This window comes from Mchenga conophoros, linkage group LG20 (genome assembly GCF_057382185.1).
Source record: "Mchenga conophoros isolate Kocher_MC1m ecotype Shallow Benthic linkage group LG20, M_conophoros_male_GT1.1, whole genome shotgun sequence".
Taxonomy (NCBI): Eukaryota; Metazoa; Chordata; class Actinopteri; order Cichliformes; family Cichlidae; genus Mchenga; species Mchenga conophoros.
Window position 1 is genome coordinate 29360339 of NC_140545.1, and position 24845 is coordinate 29385183.

The following is a 24845-nucleotide window of genomic DNA, read 5'->3' on the forward strand; positions in this document are numbered from 1 at the left end:
AGCAGATTAGGGCAGAGTGTACACACCCGAGAGCACAGCTGAACAGCATCAGACTCACTAGACAGGGGAAGCAAAACTGAACCTAACACAGGAACCAGAAATAAACAGACATGGAGACATGACTTACTGGGGGCACAAAAGGACGGAACACAGAGAGATGATAAAGAGATAAACACAGGGACCAGGAGATAGAGTGACCAGACAGACACAGGGGTATGACTGGGGAGACAGAAGGAATAACAAAACACAGAGACAAGACTGATTTCCACAGGGTCGCTGATGACAAGACAAGAGACGAGATTGGGACAGATAGGGAACTAACATAATTAAACAAGAACCAAGAACTAGAAATATCTCTAGAAGTAGAAGAAGTATCTCATAATATTTGCAAAGAAATAAATCATAAGAACAGAACAGGCTCAGTGATCCATCACCCTTGGCTTGTGTGTCAACATTAAACAACTCATTAAAAGTCAGGGTCCATCTGCAGATAGGATCGTGTGTGTTATTGTGCCTCCATGAGTGTGGAAAAGGTCCAGTCCTTGTCCTTCAGGTTGCACCAAGAGTAAGGTAAGTTCAGCCTTCACATTTGGAGGTTGGAGAAGTGTCATCATAAAGAACCATCTGAGGGGGGAAATAAATAAATAATTTAGCAGAAGCTGTCAACAGACAGCAGATTTTCACTTCAAGTTGTTTTGTTCATATTTTTTTTATCTATCTACTGTATATCTATATATAGTTTTATATTGTATATATATATATTGATTCCTTTTTCTGTGAAAGCTTTCAAAGTTTATGTAGGTTGTGTGGGTATTGTTGAGAGTCCATATCATAGCTGGTATGCTCTTTGCAGGGCCGATATTTAAACTGCCACAGATTTAAGTAGAAATATTTGATTTACAAAACCAGTGGTTCTTCATCATTTTCATTTTTATGTTTTTTTTTTTAATTTAGTTTGCCTTTCTATTTGAAATTCAATTTAGTTTTAATTTCCAGGTTGAGTCAGTTCAAGTGTGAATAAAAATTTGTTTTAGTTATACGTAACTGTGATTGCCAGTGACAACACTGTATACAGATATTCTAAAACATTATATTATGAAACAACTTCAGAAGAGCATTCAGCTTTTTAACAGGTTAATTCTTTTATTCAACAGAAAATCACTGACTGTGTCTGTCTGTGCATTGTACTGGGGGTTCACTGAGCTTTGCTCTTTTTTGTACTCAAAAGGCTTAACAAAAGCACAGACTCTAAACCAAAACAAACACCAACACCATGAACAATAAAACCAAAAGACTGCAATCACAGAACTGAACAATTATGAGGTGTAAAAATTCTGATATTACTGGTTTTAACATTACGTAAAGATATTTGATTGACTGTTAATATAATTGCAGATTAGCGAAATTTTCAGTGAAAAGAAAACTTTAAATAGAAACAGATGAATGATTGATCTTGGACTGAAATAATTTTCTCATGAACATTAACCACAAAGATGACCATGAAGTTAATCACTGCCCTTAAAACACGGCTCTGAATTGGTAGCATAATGATGATTTAACTTTATAGTCTTTGTGTTTTTGAATGTAAAATCCTTGACTGCAGTTTTAGTGGATTTAGCAAACCGTGAAATCACTCCTTGGTTCCTTCTTTTTATTAAGTAGTACTTAATACTAAAGTACTTAAACTTACAGAGAGAATAAACAAAGATAAGTCACCTCAGTCTGGTTGTGGTCTGAGCTTCTCCTGTTTAAATCTGTAGAAAACACATTGCCATTGTCTAATCAGTCATGGCACTGTTGAACCACCGAACTACTGTCCCACCTTTTAATAAATTTAATTTGAATAAATTGCTCTTAAGGGTGCAGAAAGAATCGTTTGGACTCACCATTAGAATGAACTGCCCTTTTTTTATAGATGAGCAGCAGAACAACAGGCAGGAGAAACACAGCCAATACCACTATTATAACCACAGGCAAGAGGATACCTGTAGGAAAGAAGATGCAATTAAAGAAGCCAGAATAACCTCCACTATATGCACTGCAGAGTAGTTAGGAAAGGAACTCTGTTCCTGTCCATTGGCTGAGAGAAAATCTTATAAAATGTAGAATAATGAACCTGAACTTGCAGGTGATGTTTTAGGCTGCTTGGTGCTTTCACTGAAGGCTGATAAAGGTAAGGTGCTTCCTGAAGTAAAACTCCATGTTAGTGGTCGTGGTGATGAAGGGAGATGTGCTGACGATGAAATAGGTTTCACATGGGATTTAGTCTTGAAAGTTGAAGCTGAGAACAAAGAAACAATCAGAACAACACTTACTGCTCAAAGCAGTCTCTAACCAAAGAAAGTTCACTAATATTCTAACAACACAGTTGTTCTCAATCTACGATAAACTAAATACACATATAATCCTCAGAGACATGAAGGTTTTCGTGACTTTCTGTAGAAACTCACCTTCTGTGACAACAACTTCAAAATCCCAGTTTAAAGATAAGTGATCTGAAGGTGTTCTGTCCAAAGAGCACCTGTACCGCCCTGAGTCAGACTTTTCCAGCTCAGTGATGCTCACATAGACAACTGTATGAATGAGAAAAAATCCTTCTATATATTTAATACTATATCTGCCACTCTGGGCTGAATCATCTGTTGTTTCAATGAGAATATTTCCTTTTTCACATTTTTCTTTACAGAAGAGCTTCCTGCTTCCAGACAGAGTAAATGAGCATCCAACTGTGATGGTTCCTCCTTCCATTCCAGTGCGGATGGGAATGACTGCACCGACAACACCAGTGTTTCCATCCTGCAGAGCCGCTGAAAACACGAAAAATCATTATTTACTGTCTTCATGTAAGACAAGACTGCTTTATATTTAAAGATACACATGTTGCTTTGATTTTAAACTATTTAAAATGTTCTAATCAATTCTGTTTACAGATACTCTACATAAAAAGGTCAATCATGATCGCAAAGATCTAGATTGCTGAGAATTGTTTAAAAAAAACCGACACGAAAAATCATACAACGATTTTTGATACATTAGTTCTGAATTTAAAATTTACCAGTAGCCCAAAGTAAAACTCCATACTGTGTTGCAGTTGTCTTAGAGAATTACTACAACTTACACATATGAAAAAGAATATTTTCACATGACCCTGTGTACTTCTGTGATTGAGTAGCTTGCTGAACCACCATAGCAGTGGTACCCTGAAATCATTGCTTCTAACATAAAAAGTGTTTGTTTTATCAGTCTTTCATATCTTTGTGGACACAAAGATATGGCCCACTCTTATTTACAGTGTAGGCTCAGTTCAGTCGAGGCTTGCAGGTTTTCATTTGTGCACTGCTCTCTTAAGTCCCACCAAAGCATTTTAATCAGGTTGAGGTTTGGACTTTAACAGGGCCATTGCAATATCTTTATTCTTATATTCTCCCTCAAAGGGAGGCAGTATCAAATTGGTTCCATTTGTTTGTCTGTTTTTTAGAAATCCATCCATCCATTCATCTTCTTCCGCTTATTGTGGCCGGGTCGCGGGGGCAGCAGCCTAAACAGAGAGAACCCAGACCTCCCTCTCCCCAGCCACCTCCTCCAGTTTCTCCGGGGGGACACTAAGGTGTTCCCAGGCCAGTCAGGAGCGTGTCCTTCGTCTGCCCCGTGGCCTCCTCCCAGTGGGACATGCTTGTTACACTTCACCCAGGAGGCACCAAGGAGGCATCCTTATCAGATGCCCAAACCACCTCAACTGGCTCCTTTCGATGTGGAGGAGTAGCAGCTCCATTGAACTCCTCACCGTATCTCCAAGGAAGAGGCCAGCCACCATTTGGAGGAAGCCCACTTCTGCCACTTGTATCTGCGATTCTTGTATCTTTCTTTCGCTCTGTCTTCACCACAGTGGACTGATAGAGTGTCCGCATCACTGCAGCAACAGCACCAATCTGTCTGTCGATCTCCGGCTCCCTTCTCCCGTCACCAAGACCCCGAGATACTTGAACTCCTCCACTATGGGCATGAATTCGTTCCTGACCTGGAGTGGGCACCCCACCCTTTTCTTGCTGAGGACCATTTGCCTCAGAGTTGGAGTGGCTGATTCTCATTCTTACTGCTTCACTCTTGGCTGTGAGTGCTAGTTAGAAATCTATCCTTCAAATTCTTATCATATTCTTAAGATTTTGATTCTTAAGATATCATGTTTTGTGTGAAGACAGACAACAACAACAACTCAAGCTGATTTAAGTTTGGTGAAAATCGGGTCAAGGTCACACCGTTTTGGGGGAGTCTTATTTTTAGGCTTCTGTTGTGATTTAGGTTTTGAGTGCTCAGATGAGTAGAAAAGCGCTATATAAGAACCAGTCCATTTACCATCAGCTCATCACAGCGGTTGATAGGGGGGATAAAGTAATAGCTAAAGATGCTAAAGAGGATGATGAGACAGACAAAGGGTTATTTAACCTCACATTTCAGCCTATCAATCTCAGGCTATGTTGGCTGATTAGTTTTGTCCTAATCATAAAGTGAAGCATCTGATCCACTGATGTCATTTCAGTTGCTGTGTAGAAGATGCTTAAAAAAGATTGTTCTAACTTATTCACAACAATAAAAGGAGACATTGAAGAGAAGCCAGGAGCCTGTGAAACTGCATCAGTGTCAGACAAGCTGCCCACTGTTCATGTCTTTGAGCGTGAAATTAGATTTTTGATGTGTTGCTCAATAAGCAGTTTACTGCCGCACTGCTGTTCCTCTTTAACATTAGTCTAAAAAACAAACAAACATGTTTTTCGTCACCAGCTCTACAAGGCATGTAGAACTATTTACAACACACTTTGTGTAGAATGAAAGGTACACTCTGTGAGTGGGTGGGGATGTTTCAGGCTATTTGTTGATTATAGTTGAAGAACCCACAGATCACCTATAAATAAATGAATAAAGCAACAGGAAACAAAGAGGTGGATGTACTTACTGAGGAAGATAAAGGCGATAAAAGTGTGGCAGACTTTCATTTTGATGCTTTGATCGTTTGTCGCTACCTCCTCGTCCTTCTTCACTGGCAAACCCGAAGCGTCTCGTTCTTTTTATGTTTGGGTTCTTCTTCTAAACACAGGACACACTCAGCCCTACTCTCCTCCCCATCTCTCTTTACTCAAGGTTCAAGGCTCAAGGTTCTTTATTTGTCACATGCATAGTTATACAAGTATAACACACAGTGAAATGTAGCCTGACACGCTCCTCGACATGTGCAAATTTGGGGGGGGTGTAGAGGAAGAACATTATATATATATATACATATACATACATATAGTATGTACATTGGGTGAATGTGCAGTAGTAGCAGCAAGCAGGTGAATTCTGTACATTAATATGAATAGACATCTGACTATTTTACAGGATAGACAATATAAACATATTTAAAATTAAAGGAATTGAAATGTACATTGTGCCTTGGTTTAGAGTGTCTGGAAGCGAGTCCTGTCTCAGTCAATTATAGATGATGTGAGAGGGCGGGTGTGTGTGTTTAGGGCACGGATGGCTTGGGGATAGAAGCTCCTCTTGAGTCTCTCTGTCCTTGCCCGGAAGATGCGGAACCTTCTACCAGATTGCAGAAGTTGGAACAGTTTGTTGCCAGGATGGGACGGGTCCTTCAGTATCTGCGCTGCTCTAGTCCGGCATCTCCTGGTGTAGGTGTCCTGAAGCGGGGGGAGAGCAATCCTGCAGCAGCGTTCTGCTGTACGGATCACTCTCTGGAGAGCTTTTTGGTCCTTCACACAGCTGTTCCCAAACCACGATGTCATGTTCTGTGTGAGGATGCTCTCCACAGCGCCTGTATAGAAAATCCTGAGGATCTTTGGAGAGACCCTGAACTTCCTCAGTTGTCGTAGGTGGTACAGGCGGTGCCTAGCCTTTTTGGTCTGGACCTGAATGTGGGCAGACCATGTCAGGTCTGAGGAGATGTGGACACCAAGATACTTGAAGGACTGCACCCTCTCCACTGGAGCTCCATTGATGATGATGGGCTTGTAGTCTCTGTGCTGACCCCTTCTGAAGTCCACCACCAGCTCCTTGGTCTTGCTGACGTTCAGCTGGAGGTGGTTGTCCTGGCACCACGATGCCAGATTCTTCACTTCATCCATGTAGGCCGCCTCATCGTTGTTGGAGATGGCACCCAACACCACTGTGTCGTCAGCAAACTTCACAATGGTGTTGGAGCCGTGGGTGGCCACACAGTCTGAAGTGTAGAGGGAGTAGAGCAGTGGCGAGAGGACACATCCCTGAGGTGCTCCTGTGTTGATGGTGATGCTGTTGGAGAAGCACCTGCCCACCCTCACCACCTGAGTCCCTGCATTTGATCGTATTAACTGATATAATACAATGAAAGGATAAAAAATTAAAGCCCCATCTAAATGTTCAAATATGTAGAATTCATGTGGTGACAAATGATCCAGTATAATTCCTGGAGCAATTTCTTCACAAATTTCAGAAGTGGAGTTTTTGGTGTAAATTCGGATCTTTTACTCAGTAAAATAATTTTTTTAGTAGTAATGAAAGACTTACAAGAGCTTAAAACCATTAACAACAATCAATTTTCTTTATGTTTAAGAAGTTAAACATAAAGAAAAAGAAAATAATGTTTAAATACAGTTTTTGTCATGGATCCTATGTGTTAGCACATGATACAGAATATAGCGGTGCTTCAAAAACAGATGTCAAGTCATGATTCTGTCTAAATCTTTTTATGAAGTTTTGTCTTCTGCTGGGAGTCATTCCACAGCAACATCAGACATATTTACTTTTAAGTCAGACCAGATTTTGGGGCAATTTTATACTTCTCTTTTCGACCCATTATCACAGATCAAAAATAAATAAATAAACATAACTAAAAATCCCCCCTCCATGAATCGGGGTTTGTGTCTCCCACAGGTTCCAGGGTGTGTGCTGACAGTTAGCTTTTGTTCCCTGGTAGGGTCTCCCATGGCAAATTGGTCTGGGTGAAGGACCCGACAAAGGCACTTATCAGTGTAAGCTCAAGGGAACAGTTCACCCTGCCTGGGATAGGGTTACCAGGGCCCTGCCCAGGAGACAGGCCTGGAAGGGGGGGCCAAGGGAGAGATCTTGGTGGCCAGGTTGGACCGGAAGAAAATGGGTGGATGACAAAAAAAAAAAATCCCCCCAAATAAATAAATGAAATTGCAATTATTTTTTCTTTTTCTGTTGTAACCATCTCCAAGTAGGTTATGTTTCTGGTAGTTTTAACATGCATGTGTGTCATTCTTTCTGTGTGTAAACACAATAACTCAAAAAGGTTTGTGTGAATTCTAATAAAACTTTGGTGGATGTTTGCACTCTCAGAGTGCTTCGTGGTTTTTAGGGTAGGAGGGTTTGTTTTCCCCTCTGGTTCTCAGAGTTTGGAAAACCTGTTTGGAAAGAAGACATACCAATATACAAATGTTTATTTTTGCTTTGCAACTTTACAGATCAGTTTGATGAGCTGTTATTTAATCCTGATATTTGTCACTACTCCTACAGCACCCCCAGGTGGTGCCTTTGAATATAAGATGAGCTCTAATTTTGCACCAGAATGAGAAGAGAAATTATTTTAAACCAAAATATTATAATGATCATAATGCTCAATCTGTAAAATCGTTATCTTTTAGTAAAGTGAAGAATAAAGAAGTGTTTAAAGATGTTGTCTGTTGTATCAATCTGTGTCTGTTGTGACACATAAATTCAGGCCTGAATGCTGGATTATTTGTGCTTTCATGTCTGTTTAAGTGTAAGGTACACTTGGTCTTCATCCCTGCTGGCTGGATCCAGGCTCTGGTATACTGACTCTTCAGGTGGCAACGTCAGAGGATTGTCATAGAGAACAATCTGGAAAAGACAGAATGATGAAAGTAACCCTGTTAAATCAGAAGCTCTTGAGGTTTGAGATAAGCACCTTTAGGTGGGGGAACTCCAGGCCTCAAGGGCTGATGTCCTATCTCCTCAACATGTCTTGAAGTTCTCCAGAGGCATGGTAATGAACTAATCATTTGATTCAGGTGCGTTAACTCACGGTGATATCTAACACCTGCAGGACACCGGCCTTTGAGGCCTGGAGTTGCCCATCCCTGATATATAGTAATAATAAGGACTACATTACCCAGAATGGCTCCAGGCATTCTGGGTAATGTAGTGCATAGAATGAGGCATTACGAATAGGGATGGGTATCGTTTAGGTTTTATCCGATACCGGTGCCAAACCGGTACTTTTGAAACAGTGCCAGTGCTTAAACGGTGCTCAAACCGGTGCTTAAAGAATGGAGAACACAAACTTTGTCGAAAAACCTCTCATGTTTAGCTGTTTTCCACTTTTTCTTTGGTCATTTTTGGCCAGGGTGAAGGGAGTATCTGCCATCAAGCAAGAAGACAGCCGCATTTAACTACGATGGTGTTTGCTAGTTCACCTTACATGCATTAATGTAATAACGTGGTTAGCCTACTCAGCGTAAATTACACATGAACAACATTATGCTACGTGCGGCATTTTTAATCTGTAGCTCTGCTCTAAAAGAACGTACGTACCTGGCCCCGCCTACTATCCTCGGAAACGTAAAATGATTGGCTAGAATCTAAAGTGTATCACAGCTCAGGAAAAAAAAGCACCGAAATGTGCGCTGCTTTTCGGTCTGGTTACTACCGTTTAATCAGAATCAGAATCAGAATACTTTATTCATCCCGAGGGAAATTAGGGTTACAGCAGGCAGCACGCTAATGGCGCATGCGCACTTACAATGTCAGAACGATACCGGTACCCATCCCTAATTAGGAATAGTGCCATCATTATTGTTGTTCTGGCTGAGTATAAAACTTTTGGGCCAAGTCAGTGTACTATAAGCGCTGCTTTATGCTGTTCATAAAAGATGCAAAACAAGATTCCTCCCCCTGCCTTCATTGGTATTCGTCATGTTGACATCATAAACAATAGATTCTGTACAAATTACCTCGCTCTTTTCATAATTCATAATTTTCTGTTTCTTCAAACCTGAAAACGGTAAAACACAGAAAAGTATTAGACAAACATGAAATATTCTTAGATGTAAGGCTGGTTGGAGACTGTACACTCTGTGCGCTCCACAAATGTCAGCAGTCGGTTACAGGGTTAAAAATCCACACATTAGAATCACTAATCAGCTTATCATAAAGGTGCCAAAGAGGTGAAACATAACTCACAAGAGTCCGTAGTCTTCTTTTTGCAGATGAGATGCACAACAACAAACAACACCAAAAACACCATGACTACAGCTATAACCACAGGCCAGAGAAAACCTGCAGAGAGAAAAGAGAAGACCAAAATATGGGAGAATATAATCTTTGTATAAAAACTACTGTTCTTATATATGTATGTACGTATGTATTTATGTATAGAAAAACTACCCCTTCATGTTTCTGGATTGAGAGAAATAACTTGTGAAATATATTTCACTGCACCTGAATTTACAAATGTTATTTTAGGCTGTTTAGTGATTGCTGTGGAAGTTGAAAAAGATTGCGGGCCCAATGCTGGTGTTGAAGCTGTTGATGCTGCAAACAGGGACACAATCAGAAACATTACTGATGTAAAGAAGTTATCAGTGAGCAATGAAAATATTGCATGTTATTGATGACTAGTAAAAACTCACCTTCTGTCACCGTGAGCTGAAAGCTATCAAACAAATATGGATCCAAGTCTCTGTCCAAATAGCACCGGTACAGCCCCGAGTCAGATTTTTCCAGCTGTGTGATGCTGACATAAAAAACTGCATGACGTGTTGGAAACTCTTCTTCTTTGTATTTAATAAAGTATCTGCCTCTTTGAGCTACAAGGTCGGCTGTTTCAATGAGAATGTTTCCCCTTTCACATTGGTCCTTACATAAGAGCTTCCACTTTCCAAAGATATAAAATGAACATTTAACTGTGATGTTTCCTCCTTCCACTCCTGTGTGCATGGCAATCTTTGCATTGTAAGGAACAGTGTTTCCATCCTGCAGTGCTATGGAAAAGATTAGTAAATCATTACTATCACTCAAATAGATATTCGGGTCTGGTGATAATTTGAAGATCAACAAATTGATTTAACAATAATTCTCTGTACAAATATCCACATTTCCTAACACCTGAAATACTATATTAATGTTTTATCAGCTGTAATTAATATTTAGAATCTCTCTATGTTCACCTAGGTTGATTTTCTTGCTTAATTTTATCCTTTAACCATCAACTAAATGCTGATGTTCTTTCAGTGGATACTGAAGCTGAAGACGTACTTACTTGTGAAAGTCTGCTTTGTTTTCACAAGTATTTAAGCCTCAGCTCCACCAAGAGACTCATTCTGCTTTTATGAACTTTATAAAGTGCATTGGCAAAATTCAAGTGGCGCTGTGGGAGTGTTGAGGGTGCCACAGCACCCCCTGTGTAAAGCTAAGATCACTGCATTCCCAGTCAAGTGCAAAAATAAATAAATAAATGCACAATGTAATAATTTAGTAAAATAAACAAAGGTGTTAAAACACTTAAAATATTATTTATCTAAGAAATACATGAGTTGGACAGCTGTGGTAAATAAATCAGTAAGGATTTTTCAAACATATGGTCTTATGATTTTACACGTAGCCTCTTCGTCACCATTAACACGAAATTATGCAAAATGAGCTGACAGATCATTTTGCATAATTTCCGGCTGGTTCAAATGGGCTGGTATCTGATAATTACCACAGCTGTGGTAACGAGCTTGCAGCTGCTGCTGTGTTTACCCATGTCAGTGGCCTCATCCAAGTGAGCATTACTGACAGACCACCATAATGCAAAAGTGACTCACGCACTGTTGTTTTATTAATGTCTTCACAGACATTTTGAACACATCAGTGCCCCTCATGAAGAAATTTATCACCAAGTCACATTATAAGTCACAATATCATAACTGTGCACCCAAATCAAGGTAAGTCTTTGGCTAATTATGAGCAGCACAAGACCCGTTTAACATTAAGCAGTAGTTCACCACTGCTGCGAAAGGGTGTTTGATTATGTTATAATATGTTGATTATGTTACTCAACCTCACGACTATTCCTGAGGCTCTGAATGCAAGTTAACAAAAAAAAGTTTGGTTTAGAAAATGCTAATATAGTTGGAAAAGGCTCTTTGGTTAATCAGAATAAATGTGTTCCTGTGTTGATGTATAAACTATTCTGAGAAATACATGAAATGCAAGAAAGAGACAAGTGGTGTCAGAATGATGAAGGTAAAATCTCCATAGTGACTAATGAATCTTAAAAATTAAATCAAATAACAAAAACCTTTAGAAATAATACAGGTAAATGTACTTACTGAGGAAGATGAAGCAGATAACAATGTGACGGACTTTCATGTTGAGACTTTATCACTCGAATCCTTGAATTTCACTGTCATATCAGAAACTCCTTATTTCTAAATGAAGAACTTGTTCTGCTAAATAAACAGTCAGCCCTACTCTCCACCCAAATTTTTGCATCATTTCTCTTAATACAGTCACAGCAGGACACTTGATTTAGCTAAGTCACGGTCAGATGACTTTGAAAGAAAGCTGTTATTGGTATTTTTTTCTTATAAAGATATGAAATAAGAAAGTTTTTTTTGTTTAGTTTTTTTTTAATTATAAGATTAACTGTATGCTCTTTCATGAACCCTCACTGACCTTTAAGGTGTTGTAATTACTTTAAGATTTCACAAGAGAGATTGCAGGAAAACAGCTGCTATGAGGAAGCACGCTCAATGAGTATATCATTTTGAAATTTCTAAAAATGCAAGAACATGAACATGCTGGTGGCAGAACTGCATTTTTCTTTTTCAAAAAAAGAGGGGGAAAGGACATATTTTTCTCTTCCGGGTACTGGTTGTTTTTTCATTTGTTTGTTTTGAAATAGAAATGAATACCTAAATTTAAAAATGTGCATTCTGAAACTAGATGAAAAAGTAGCTGATATAAACGCATCTGAAGCGCTATTATTTTGAAATCCAAAGTTCCATAAAGTAACGCTGAGTGTGTACCCTGTCATCTACTCTTCCATTGGTCTGTGGAAACAAAAACTTTCCTTGCAATAGATTCTGAATTCACACACAAACAAGATCATGGTAGCGATTTCACAAGGCTATTATTATGAAATCCAAAATCAGACTGACGTGTGATATTGACTGAGTAACAATATGAGGGCGTATTCTGTTGATCTACGTATAAACTGGTCTGTGGAAACAGGAAGTTTCCTTATAACAGCCTTCTAGTTTCAGAGAAAAATTGCGCATATAAGACATTTCTGAGGGCTTTCAATTTGAAATTAAAATTCATGTTTCTTTTTTTACAAACAAAATATGATATTGGCACAATAAAGGATTTTCTTTTTACCACACAAATACAAAATTAATTGGTATTTTGTAATGAAATCGAAATTCAACTGTAGACAGGCTCATTTGTGTTATTGTGTCTGTGTGTGTTAAAACAGAATGATAATGATATTTATTATGACACTGATGTTTACACTCTGTGAAACAAAGTAAGCATAAACAGACCGGTGGAAGTTTGGAAAGTTTCCTTAAACGTTTTTCTTCCACTTTCTCTTTGAGAAACCTGTCACGCTGTCACTTTTTTTAATGTGTAAATAACTTTGAGACTATGGGGTAAATAGTTTAATTTTATCAGAAGCATAATGACCATGCTGAGGCAAAATCAGGTTTGAAAACTGTAACAAACTCTAATCAATAAAGATGTGCCTATCCTCACCTATGGTCACAAGCTGTGGGTAGTGACCAAAAGATCAAGATCGCGGATACAAGCGGCAGAAATGATCTATCATGTAGATCGACTTCTTTCCATAGTAGAACTTTTGGAAGTATTAGAAGCAGGTGTTACTGGTAGGGACTCAAGCCAATACCATCATTTGCAATAGTTAATATCATTGTATGTATTATGTAGAGACAAAAGTAGTAGTTTTCATCAGGAACTTCTTTAAAGTGCAAAAGAAGGTTCTGGAGAGCTGCTAAGTCTGCAAAGTTTTTGAAAACTTTATTGAGTTGAATGAACTCATTAAGTAAAAAGAAGACAGAGTCATTCAAATGAAAAGACTGAAAATGCTGAGATCAATTAATTAATAAAACTTCCATACTTAGTAAGGAAAAAACAGGTAATTTCAATTTCAATAAATGTAGTGAAGGAATAATAGCGGTGCTATATTAGGCTTAAATGTGGCTCAGCAGTGCACATTCTTGACTCACTACTTCCTCATTTTAAAATGCACTAAACGTACAAATAATTGTTTTCTATATTTATCTATATTGTTTTGGGTTTCAGACATTTTTAAGACATGTACCACAGCTATTTAAATGCAAAGTATATCCTTTATAATATTACTGACTGCATCTCATTTTCACTGTATTTTATTTCATTTTTACAGCTCAGTATCCAGAGAAAAGCAAAGAGCTGCCTGAGGTGTCAAGACACAAGCGATCCAATTTCAGGTAAAACACACCTTACAAAGTAAGTCTCCCACTTCTATGGGAGTTTCCCTGTGTGAGATTCAGGGAGTGTAAGTGTGAATATGTTAAGGCAACATTGAGTCAGTTCAGTTCGACTTTCTATGACTATTTCATACAGTTTCATCTCCTGTGTTTAATAAAACAAAATTAAGAAAAAGCTAAAGTGACTGTGGAAAATTACAGTATGTAATTTTCACTGTTCACAGCGTCAACCACGTTCCCTACAACCACCAAACTGTATGAACGGGAGCTGGCTGAGAAATCAACTACAGGTATTAATCCACCTTCTTGGCTTTAATTACCTTGCAGTCCTACAGCTGATCATTTTATTAAAGATGAAAGACTTTAGACAGTTTTTCAACTCTCAGTAATGCCATAGTGATCGTTTGATATATGGACCTGCAGCGGAGTTTAGGTCCAGACACGGCTAGTGACGTCAGACTGAACAACCGGATATACGCGGAATTCTGAGGACTCTCCTTATCAATCTTGCACCTTCCGCAATGGGTGGCTCGCGTATACGGACAGGACATGGCTGCGACAGACTTCCCAAATCCACCTTCGCTTTTATAGCCGTGGTCTCTCATGTTGCTTACATGAAGTAATTTACTATTACTACTCTGAACTGTGAATTACATCTGAAATAATCAAATACATGAAATAGAATGATTAATAGTACATTTCCCTTTTTTTAGGAAATGACCTGTATGTATCTGTATGAAATCAATAAAAGGATCAAGTGCTGCATTATCTTTAGTTACATTGATAATATTTATTTATGGTGAAACAGTGGAAAAATATCGCTGTTGCTTTCGTATAAATGAAGCGGACATACCTGAGTGGCCGCGATCTAATCTTGTTTACATAAAGTGAACCTGCTCCCGAGCAGGTTTACGCTTACGGATCTGTTGCTATGACAGCAAGTCCCGTATGAGCTTCGGAGAACCGAACGATCCAAGATCACGCGAAATCATCAGCAATCAAATCCAGCTAACTTACTTAGCGAGGTACGAAGAACGGACCCCAGGTTATTCTCCTGCTTGTCTTTTTAGTAGACCACATATTGTAGTTATGGCTACAATATGTAATAATACATATGATTTATGTACTACATATTGTCGTATGTAGTACATAAATCAGTTGACACCAAATACTGTACTCAGACCACTTAACCACCTGCAGTATTTAAGTGTTCATGATCTTTTCAACTTTTTAGCGTCCATCAACAGAGTCTGAACAAAACAAGAACAATCAGTAGCAACTTGGATACTTTAATTGGATTGAGAGAGAAAGCATTGTATTGTGCTTAAACAGCACAGCTGCTTTGAAAAGTTCAATAGGTAAACGCTCTACAGCAGGGGTGCCCAATCCCGGTCCTCGAGAGCTACCGTCCTGCAGCTTTTAGATGCATCCTTGTTCCCACACACCCGAATCAAATGAATGGCTTGTTATCAGGCCTTTGCCAAACATGATGGCATGCTGAAGAGGTAATCAAACCATTTGATTCAGCTGTGTTGGAGTAGGGATGCATCTAAAAGTGTTCCGTTAGGCTACGTTCACACTGCAGGTGAAAGCGCATCAAATCCGACTTTTTTGACCCTATGCGACCCATATCCGATCATGCTATGACAGTGTGAACGGCGCAAATCCGATATTTTCAAATCCGATCTGGGTCACTTTCGTATGTGGTACTGAATCCGATACATATCCGATGTTTTAGAAAGCGACTGCTGTGTGAACGGTCAGGTCGCATTAAATCCGCCTTTTACGTCACCGACACAAGACTGAAGCCAATTATCAGCGCCAGAGAAGACATCGCGAACGCTTCCTGGCCATCCAGTGTAGATGTCAGTGAAACTGCTGGGAAGACAACGTTGGAGAAACGTGAACATTTTATTTGTTCTGTATAACCTGCAGATTCTGACAGAAATCTGCAACCATCCTTTGAAGCACCGCTCCTCTCTAAAACAGCAATAAGGATCATTATTAGGTTATCTACATTATTATGTAAATAACAAAATAACTTAAAGCAAAAATTGGGAAACGTAAAGTCCGAAGTCTTTATATTAACGGCCATCTGTCAAACAATATTGTTTGCTCTGGGTCTAAACACACCGCGTTGTGTGTGACGTCTTCTTTTGCGCATGCGGCCGCTTTGAGCGTTCACACTAGAGCGCGTTTGCTTTCGCATTTTATTTGTAGTGTGAACACGCAGACAAAAAATCGGATTTGATCAAAAAATCGGAATTGAGCATCAAGACCTGCAGTGTGAACGTAGCCTTATTTGAGGTCATGGATGTTTGACTGGAGGCATAACTCACAGACACACGAGACGCGCCATTACTCCAATGAGTGTCCCTTATTATTTTTCATCCCCCCCCCCCCCCCCCCCCCCCACAACAACAACCCAGCAGAAACGCTCCTACCACTTAACATTTACCTGATACTACAAAAAGCTGCAGGATAGTAGCTCTTGAGGACAGGGATTGGGCAGCCCTGCTCTACAGTATTTAATGAAAATTATTACCACAAGGGGGCAGTGTTTTCATCAGGTTTTAGTCAGGCAGCCGCAGTGGATTCAGCTCTGTTCTTCTGTACTGTTATTTTCATGAATGACTTTCCAACGATTCTAGTGCTTCTGTGCTCTTCTAGCTACCAAAATAACTGTGAAATTATTTCTGATCAAAAGTTGAGCTAAAAGTAGCTTTAGGGATTGTAGAACAGCTCATGTTGGGCAGATTTTACTTTACTTTTTTAAAAAAAAAAATCATCCAAAACCTACATTAAATGAATAAAATGAAGAGATAAGGTGCTATGTGGAATGGCAGAGCTTGGTCACTGTCTTAAATAGACACTACCGGTATGAAGAAAAGTGTATTTATCATGTTTATTCAACACCAAATCTTGCAGGTATTCGTTAAAATGCAAACCACACCTGATCAACTTCCTAATTTCTTGCTTTGTCTCTTATAGTTTACACCCTGATTGTCATATTTACTGCGGTTTGTGCTACGATGGTTGTCATTGTGGTGCAGGTGGTTTTACTACTACTGTTTTATAAATGGAAGTCAAAGGTGGAAACTGCTGGTGAGTTACCTGCTCAGGATTTTATTTATTTATTTATTTATTTATTTTTAGTTTATTTAAATATACCACTGGGGATGGGAACTGATAAGATAAGTTCTCATTGGCTCATTGTCACCTTGATCTCTAATCAGCATACCAAAGACATTACATTCATGCAAATGAATCACATGCTACTAAGTCAAATGTTTGTGAATGTTGGCGGTATTGGCCGTCTTTGTTGTGATTGGTGTTGAATTCATTGCTCAAAAAAAGTAAAGTAAAAAAAGTTATTACACATATTGCACACAACACTTTTCTTAAAAGTAATGGAGTACTTTATATAATTACACCCAGTAGAAAGACATTCATTATACTACTTGTTACATTACTTTCATGTCAACAATACAACCCTACAGGCTACAGCCCTGCACACCAACACACACCAGCACAAAGAGACTTTAAAGCATCACTGTGATTCTACTGCAGAAACATAAACAGGTAGAAACGGAGGCAGCAGCATAACTGCTCATCAGTTTGTTACCTGTTAAAGTGACTTCTTGACTAGCTTATTGTTAGCATACTGTCTGTGCAGGTGCTTGCTAAGAGCCGAAGTTGCGTTAACAGTATAATGCAGTTGTTTCTGTCTTTGAGCATTGTCCACTTTACCATTTGTGCAACAAAAATAAACGTAATGTCCATAGTAGGGTTGCCAACTATCCGGCTTAGTCCCTTATGAAATGTCCCGCATATTGACCGGTACCTGCAATGTCCCTTTCTGACCAACAGATGGCACTGTGATACATACCAAATCTGATTTGATCGTGATTATATCAGATAAGCGCTTGTGTCCAGTCAGTGATGGCCCATCATGCACACCAGATGTAAGGTGTTATACGTGATTCGTAAAAATATGGCGAGGTTTGGTCTGCGTAGCATAATAACATGAGTCATTAAAGCCGGTATTTACAGTATTTTAAAATTTTTGTCTTGCTTATTTTTCAAAGGAAATGCTCAGATATGACGCAAATAACAAGAAACTGCATGCAGTCATGACGCAGTCTGACCCAAGACAGTACAAATTTCCTGCGAGTAATTCTTCCTCCCTGTGTTTATTTCAGGAGTTAGAGCTCGATATAAGGGTTGAGTCTAAAGTCTGCACATTTAACCTCATTGCATAATACTCACCACGTTATCATTTACAATTTTTGATGTCATAAAAAGCATTTATATAATAAAACAAGTGAACAGATGTTTTTTCACATTTTTACACCTGTAATTTTCTGTTCAATAAACGAACGTTTTGATCTCATATTGCTGGAATTTGCTCACTTGGGAAAAAATATAAACTGATTAAAAATAAAAACCACATCCTAAAATTGTTGCACTTTAAATGTTTTTATTTTAATGAACACATTCTTCAATCTAAATGAAGCAGCCATCTGATGCTAATAAGAAAAAGAATACAGCAATAAATGCGAAATATGCTGTCACAGCTTCATAAGTTAAATTACACACACAAATAAAAAACAATTTTATGTGGCAAAATGTGATTATTATTCTTACTACTCATCTGAATCACCTAATTAATCTAGTTACTAATTGATCTAGTTACTTGTCCTCTGAAAAGTGCCAGGACAAAATGTATAGAAGTAGTACAAAATAAGCTACAGCCAGATTTCCAACCACTTGATTGGTCTGTTTTTAATAAATCAGCATGGACTAACAATGCCATATGTGAAAAATAATCAGATAAACTGAATGTCCAATGCATCTCACCTGTTAACCAGTACCACCACAAAGAGATCAACAGCCTCATGTATGAAAACTTTTTGCACCTGAATTTGTTTGTACTTTATGAACAAATAGGCCAGTAGCATATTTACTGAAAACAAGTAAGAAAAATTCTGTATCTGATAAAACTAGACAAATGTTTACAGACGTTTTTTCCTTTAAGACACTTTGCCAACAGAAATTCTGTATTTTAACTAGCATCATTAAAAGAAGATAATCCCTGTTAGCTAAAATCAGAGGTTTCAAACTCCTCTGTCTCTGGTTTAAACAGTTCTCTCTACGAGGCTCCATAAGGGGTCAAAGGAACTAGAGATCCTTAATATGGTCTACCCACCAACCAACTGTTCCAAACATCTGTTTACAAGAGATAGCCAATTAGAGAAAAAATAGCTTAAAAGAGGTTAGCTTTAATGCTACAGAAGCTGATTTCAAAAAGAAGATTAACTACAGGGCTGCACCAAGAACCAGTATAAGATAAAGGAGGATTACCTTGCTGACTGAGGTTAGCGAAACGAGATTAGCATAGCAGATTCAGGTGGGGGATTCAAAACATTATTTGATTTAAAAAATTTATGTCATTGTCATTAAATTCATTTTCAATGTGAGATCTTTATATTTAGAATCTTAACACTTTCTTTAACAGTATATTACTTGAGCTAATTCATACTCTTTGAACCATCAAATATACAATATAATCAAAGTTGTTCTATTTTTTCCTACTAGATACATGTTAAGAAATTTCTGTTTAATTCTATTCTTTTTTTGATGATCACTTCCACTTTCATTTATATCAATTTAAGAAATCTGTATTACCACAGGCTTTCGGACCCCTGAGGAGAAAGGGACTCTTGAGATGCAGATATCTCTAAATATCACAACCTGTTATGTACGGAAATAGACACAATATATTATCTAATGTGACTCCACAAAGTACTGATTAATTCTGATCATTTTTATTTTTTACAGAAAATCTAATCGGCCTTTCTCAGATCTGTCTCCACCACAATAAGGAAGTAGTCACTTCCTTATTGTGGCACCTGGCATCTATTATTATGTTTAAATTATGCTGCATACCTTCTATGAGTAACAGCCAATCGAATTCAACTGAAATTTGTCAGATGTCCTATAAAATAGAAATTGTATGTTTGGAGGTTAAACTGAGACGTGTTTATACAAAAAGAGAAATTTCAGGGTGGCACATTTTTCTCAGTTTAGAATCTAAAGTGAAACTTGAAATAAGTTTTTTCTTTTTCTTTGTCATATATAATCCCTGTAAATACAATTCAGAGGGACCAGGGGCTTTAGAGACTCATAAGACTTTATCATTGCATTGACTAAACAAGTCAAATTTATATAGCTCAGTTTAAACCACCAATATACAAATCATTTCAAAATTATTTAATAAACAGACTTCAGTTTGAATTAAGTTCTGGAGGTGGAAGTTTAAAATAGACTTTGGTAAAAGAACGATAATCATAAAAACAAGTGTGCAAAAATTACTGAGGATGCAAGAGTGTGTGGGTGCAGGAAAATATGTTGTAATGAAAACTTTTCAGAAAAGGGAACTAGAAAAAGAATGTATGTGTCACACAGGCAGAAACAGAAAGTGTTTTTTCCTTTACACTTAAAAGAAATGTCCAATCTGTCTCATGTGCTGAATGCTGGGTGGGGACTCATCACCTTAATTTATCTTAAATGCTTTTCTTTGTGTAACATTTGTTCTTTAGTTGTGCTCAGATGGAAAGTTCTGACTACTCTAATTATTATCACCATAGTCTTCCTGAACATGCTCTTCATCATCATCCACACAATCATCATCATGTTTATTAATATAAATCCTTAATTTATAAAACCTGGAGTGTTTCTGTGGACGTAAGATCTAGGCGTAACCAGGTGGTGGAGTGTGTCCACTTTGGTGGCCTCAGGATTTCATGTTTGCTTTTGACAGACAGATTGAGGTGATGTCCGCAGTGATGTGGAAGCTTTACTAATATGTTGTGTTAGAGAGAGACCTGAGCATAAAAGTGAAGCTGTCGATTTATCAGTCAGTCTATCTTCCTACCCTCACCTATGGTCACGAGCTCTGAGTAGTACCCGAAAGAATGAAGTCGTGGATACAAGCAGCAGAAATTAGTTTCCTCTAAGGAAGAGTGGCTGGGCTGTCCCTTGGAGATAGGGCAAGGAGCTGGGTCATTCAAGAGGGACTCAAAATAAAGCCACTGCTCCTCCACATCAAAAGAAGCCAGCTGAGGTGGTTTGGGCACCTGACAAGGATTCTTCCTGGGCGCCTTCACGGTGAGGAAGTCCAGGCATGTTGTACCGGGAGTTGCCCCGGAGCAGACCCAGGAGTTGCCTTGGAGATTATCTCTCCCGGCTGGCTGTCTCAGTGTCCCCCTGGATGAGCTGGAAGAGGATGCTGGGGTGAGGGAAGACTGCGTTTCTCTGCTCAGACTGTTACCCCCGTGACCTGAACCCTGTTAGGCACAAAAATCACACAGAAGTGCAAGAATCAGTCTCAGCACTTAAAAAATGATGCTGCAGTTTTTTTTGACACATCTGCCAGTTTGACCTTTTCAAGAAAAGAATATGTTTAAATATCTAAGGTGTTTGTTTAGTCAGTTTGTAGAGAATCATCCTTGTCAGTTGTATTCAACCGGGAGAAAGATCTGTCAACACCTGAGACGTAAATGCCAAATAGATACCAGTGAGGAAGAGTGAAGTGGTTTAACTGGAGGAAAGGGGTGACAGGCATCATCTAAAAATGTTCAACATTTATCTCAGGTTATTATTTCCAAATGAGGTCACAGTCAAAACAAAAATAAGGAAGACTGAGTGGGAAATTGAGTAAAAGCTCAGTTTTGGAGAAGGCGGCAGGGGGGTGACATAACAGTTTAGTGGAGTAACTTAACTCAGGAAGTTGGTAAAGGTTAAACTGAGAAGTTGCAAGGATTTATTTAAACACCAGACAGAGGCAGTTCTCCAGCCATTTGTTGATTGTCTGACTGTCAAACCAACAGGCTCAAGATTCAGAATGAATATCCACCATGTTCTGTTCTTCTGTGTCTTATCAGGTGAGTATCCGTCACCAGAATGACTCTTAAATACAGCAGCTCACATTTTGTGAAGTTTTCATTATCATTATTACCAGTTTCTGGGCAAAAAAAGTTAAATTCATACTAATTTATCTCTGAACACACAGAGACTATGAATTTGCAAATTTTGAATGCTTTTTTATTGATATTGATATCATTGTTTGTCAATAAAATAGTCCAAAATATTTCTTACTGTCCAGGGTTTAAATCCAAAACCCAGAAATGTCAAATTTGGATGACAAAAGCAAGAAAAACACACCTGCAAATTTCATAAATTAGAGACATTAGAGAAAATAATCAAAATAAAAGAAGGTATTAAATTAGCTAAATACTCACAACTCTTGAGTTGAGTCACAAACAAGAGTTTTATATTGACCAAGGGTGTTGTTCTTTATATCACAGCAGGACTATTTGACAAAAATACTCATCTCATCAACGCACAAACAAACCTTTATACAAAAGTGGAAGGCGAAGACTTCAGAATTGAACTTGACCATGAAGTGCCTGCAGGAAGTAGAAAATATATCTGCAGGAATGACACTGAAAAGGAAGACATCCTCATTGAAACTACTGAAAACAGAGCTGAGAGTGGCAGATACATAATACGATATGACATAAGTGACAAGAGAGTGCATGCAGTCATCAAAGAGCTGACCCAGTCTGACTCTGGACGGTACAAAATTGGTGTGAGCAATTCTTCATCCCTGAATTTATTTCAGGTAGTAGAGCTCAAAGTTAGAGGTGAGTTTCTTCCAAAGTCAAGGATTTTATATTGATTGCTTCAGGTAGTTCTCTATGTCAATCTATATTTTTATATCTCAACAGAACTCTGTGAAGAAGATATCACCAATGGTAAACCCAAAGTCTACAGTGCTACTGTGGGAGGAGAGGTTACAATCAGATGCCTCTTGCCTTTACATTCACGAAACATAAAGTTCCTCTGTAAAGATGAATGTAAAACAACGATCATCAACACAAATAATCTCACAATTATGAATGGCAGACATGAAATTGAGTATTGGAGTAACACGGCCTTTAACGTGACCATCACAAACCTAATCAAGTCGGACTCTGGGCGGTACAAGTGTGGCGTGCGAAAAAAAGATGCAAAAAATACATGCCTGGAATTTGAGATCTCAGTAACAGATGGTGAGTTTCTACTGGAAAATGTACCTGCATGTCTCCGGGTCTGATGAACGACTTTACTGATACATGCAATGGTCCATAGTAGTCCTTCCATTTGCTTTCATTGTGTTTTCAAGATGAAGAATGAACTTTTCCAGTCCAACTTGATGCAGTCTGCAGAAACCCTGTGTCAACTTACATCCCTTAATCAAAGAGTAGCAGGTTATAATCAAGCTTATATCTCATTTTAAAATGGGAGAATATGTGAGGCATCTTTTAGAGCCCTTATCACAAATAAAGTTCAGTATAACCAGAAAATCCTTTCCTTATCTGATTAAGTTTACTTCAATATCAGGAATCACACAAAGACGGTTACCACCTCAATAAGTTGATCCAGGGTTTCAGGCAGTTTGTTAAATTATTTTAATGTGCATAAAACTCTTTTCTCCTCAGTCGTTTAGTCCTCTTCTTTCAGCTGCAGTCCCAGGAGTGTTAAAAGTGAGATCATGCAATGAACAAGTATGAAAACAAGAATTAAAACCAGCAGGAATGAAGTTTGTAAGAGTCAGTGTTTATACAACTACTACTTTGGATCTTATTAAGCAGACTCCAATCCTGCTTCATCGTACAGACCTTGAAGGTGTACTATATGAGAGAAAATTACAAGCTAATTTGCCCGAGGTCATCTGCAATTCTCATGTGCAAATGGTTTAATTTGTTCAATCGTTCCCACTCTCCCCCGCCTCTCAATCAGGTAACATCCTGCTGCTGGCTGTATGCGTGACTGTGGTTGTGGTGCTACTCGCTGTTTTTGTTCTGCTCTTCTACAAACTGAAGATAAAGCGTAAGCGTGTTCAGTGTAAGTTACTTTTATTGTTTATTAAGTTTCTATTAAAAGGAAAGAAAAAAACACGTTTCTGCTATATCTTACAGATGTGAACACGAGAGGTAATGGAAGAAATATGGAGGTATTTCTCTCTGAAATCAGTTATTTCAGCTATCACTCCTTGTCATCCCAATAATTTGTTTGTAGGTCTGTCTGTTTGCTTGATCGATTGTTTGTTTGTTTTAGGTTGCTGTCTATGATGATGTTGCTGAAGTCTACCAAAGTGCCACTGACGGGTCAACATACCAGGAGCTCAGCAGCAGGGAAGAAGCGCTGTACTCTTTATTTGAGCCTCCACCAAATGCAAATCTGCACTGATAATCAATAGGTTATGTTCGGGGGGGTTTCTTTCTGGTAGAATGTGTCTTTTCCTTTTCCTCACATTGTTTATAAATTTAGTTAGAAAAGAAGAAGAAAGGCAAAAGGTGTGGATTTACTTTGGTAAATCTTTTATTCAGTTAAAAGTAAGTGTTACCTGGTTAGTTATGGAGTATTCAGTAAAGATGTAGTAGTTTCTCGTGGTATTTTTGCTGCATGTGACAATAAAGCTTAAACAGTACGAACAATTTGGAGAGTTTTACTTTTTTTCATGTCTACATAATGAAATAAAGAGAAAAAACATAAAATCAACATTAGCCTTCACTGGTTTATTGCTAGGCAAGGAATGTCTCAAGTCAATGAGCGTGAAGTTAAATTTCAATGTTTAAATGATATCTGATCCCCTTAAATGCGGCCCTGTGAATGTAATTTATTGGTAATGTCACATGAATCATAATTATTCTTTTGTCTGCTAGATACATGTCAAGAACTTCCGTTTATTTCTATTCTTTTTCATGATGACTTCCACTTTCATTACTATTATTATAAGAAATCTGCATTGCTGTAATTTTTACGGCCCTGAGGAGGAACTCAGGTTACCTCAGGTACCTCTCAATATATATATATATATATACAAACACAATATGCTATCCAGCCTCAATCTGACTCCACAGAATACTGATCACTTCTGACAGGAGATGTAGATGATCTATTTTTTCTTACATCTGTCTTCACCACAATAAGGAAGCGACTACTTGTCAGAGAGGCACCTGGTGTCTATTTTTAATCTCTTTGAAATTATGCTGCAGAGTTTTCAGGAGGAGCTTATCAAATGTAACTAACTTTGATGTTCATATATTTACTCTTTGTAGAGTAAATATGTATATTTTAGAGACATTATCACGTAAACAGAGGATATGACTTACAAAATATATCCACTTCGTGTTGTATTAGGCACATGGCAACTTAGAACAAGACAAAAAGAGCATTTACCTTCTGCTGCCTTCATCAAAAATGGGCACTGATGTACATGAAATACATAAACTGTAAATAATTAAA

General features: G+C 38.2%; 3 protein-coding genes across 5 annotated transcripts; 1 reads left to right on the plus strand and 2 right to left on the minus strand.

Moving 5' to 3' along the window:
• LOC146551054 (uncharacterized) lies at positions 1-5053 on the minus strand. Its single transcript, XM_085258943.1, has 6 exons — positions 4952-5053; positions 2451-2807; positions 2117-2281; positions 1887-1985; positions 1717-1754; positions 1-624 (listed from the first exon to the last, which is right to left on the minus strand). Exons 1-6 carry the CDS (start codon positions 4989-4991, stop codon positions 577-579), a joined length of 747 nt encoding a protein of 248 aa, XP_085115069.1. The 5' UTR covers positions 4992-5053; the 3' UTR covers positions 1-576.
• A 2398-nt stretch (positions 5054-7451) lies between these two features.
• LOC146551055 (uncharacterized) lies at positions 7452-11490 on the minus strand. The gene is made up of 6 exons (XM_085259406.1): positions 11331-11490; positions 9648-9998; positions 9457-9549; positions 9199-9294; positions 8970-9010; positions 7452-7857 (listed from the first exon to the last, which is right to left on the minus strand). The coding sequence occupies exons 1-6, from the start codon at positions 11368-11370 to the stop codon at positions 7744-7746; spliced, it is 735 nt and encodes a 244-aa protein (XP_085115532.1). The 5' UTR covers positions 11371-11490; the 3' UTR covers positions 7452-7743.
• On the plus strand, positions 11480-24023 carry LOC146551056 (polymeric immunoglobulin receptor-like). Of its 3 annotated transcripts, XM_085259404.1 has the most exons (9): positions 11480-11868; positions 13427-13490; positions 13715-13780; positions 21383-21436; positions 21860-22198; positions 22283-22606; positions 23337-23441; positions 23516-23550; positions 23655-24023. In XM_085259404.1, the coding sequence occupies exons 4-9, from the start codon at positions 21397-21399 to the stop codon at positions 23784-23786; spliced, it is 975 nt and encodes a 324-aa protein (XP_085115530.1). In that variant the 5' UTR covers positions 11480-11868; positions 13427-13490; positions 13715-13780; positions 21383-21396; the 3' UTR covers positions 23787-24023. The 3 variants fall into 3 exon arrangements, with proteins under 3 accessions (XP_085115530.1, XP_085115529.1, XP_085115531.1); XM_085259403.1 differs by lacking the exons at positions 11480-11868; positions 13427-13490; positions 13715-13780 and having other exon boundaries at positions 21357-21436; XM_085259405.1 differs by lacking the exons at positions 11480-11868; positions 13427-13490; positions 13715-13780 and having other exon boundaries at positions 21357-21436; positions 23337-23426.
• The last annotated feature ends 822 nt before the right edge of the window (positions 24024-24845 follow it).

What these genes read in the sequence shown, in the direction of transcription:
- LOC146551054 (XM_085258943.1), bottom strand. Translation starts at nt 4,991, where the DNA reads ATGAAAGTCTGCCACACTTTTATCGCCTTTATCTTCCTCA. An exon ending in TATCGCCTTTATCTTCCTCA is followed by an intron (nt 2,808 to 4,951) that starts GTAAGTACATCC and finishes TCGTGTTTTCAG; the next exon opens with CGGCTCTGCAGGATGGAAAC. An exon ending in AACATCACCTGCAAGTTCAG is followed by an intron (nt 1,986 to 2,116) that starts GTTCATTATTCT and finishes TCTTTCCTACAG; the next exon opens with GTATCCTCTTGCCTGTGGTT.
- LOC146551055 (XM_085259406.1), bottom strand. Translation starts at nt 11,370, where the DNA reads ATGAAAGTCCGTCACATTGTTATCTGCTTCATCTTCCTCA. An exon ending in AAAGAAGACTACGGACTCTT is followed by an intron (nt 9,011 to 9,198) that starts GTGAGTTATGTT and finishes TACCGTTTTCAG; the next exon opens with GTTTGAAGAAACAGAAAATT. An exon ending in TGAATTATGAAAAGAGCGAG is followed by an intron (nt 7,858 to 8,969) that starts GTAATTTGTACA and finishes TGTCTTTTCCAG; the next exon opens with ATTGTTCTCTATGACAATCC.
- LOC146551056 (XM_085259404.1), top strand. Translation starts at nt 21,397, where the DNA reads ATGAATATCCACCATGTTCTGTTCTTCTGTGTCTTATCAG. An exon ending in AAAGCGTAAGCGTGTTCAGT is followed by an intron (nt 23,442 to 23,515) that starts GTAAGTTACTTT and finishes TATATCTTACAG; the next exon opens with ATGTGAACACGAGAGGTAAT. An exon ending in GTAATGGAAGAAATATGGAG is followed by an intron (nt 23,551 to 23,654) that starts GTATTTCTCTCT and finishes TGTTTGTTTTAG; the next exon opens with GTTGCTGTCTATGATGATGT.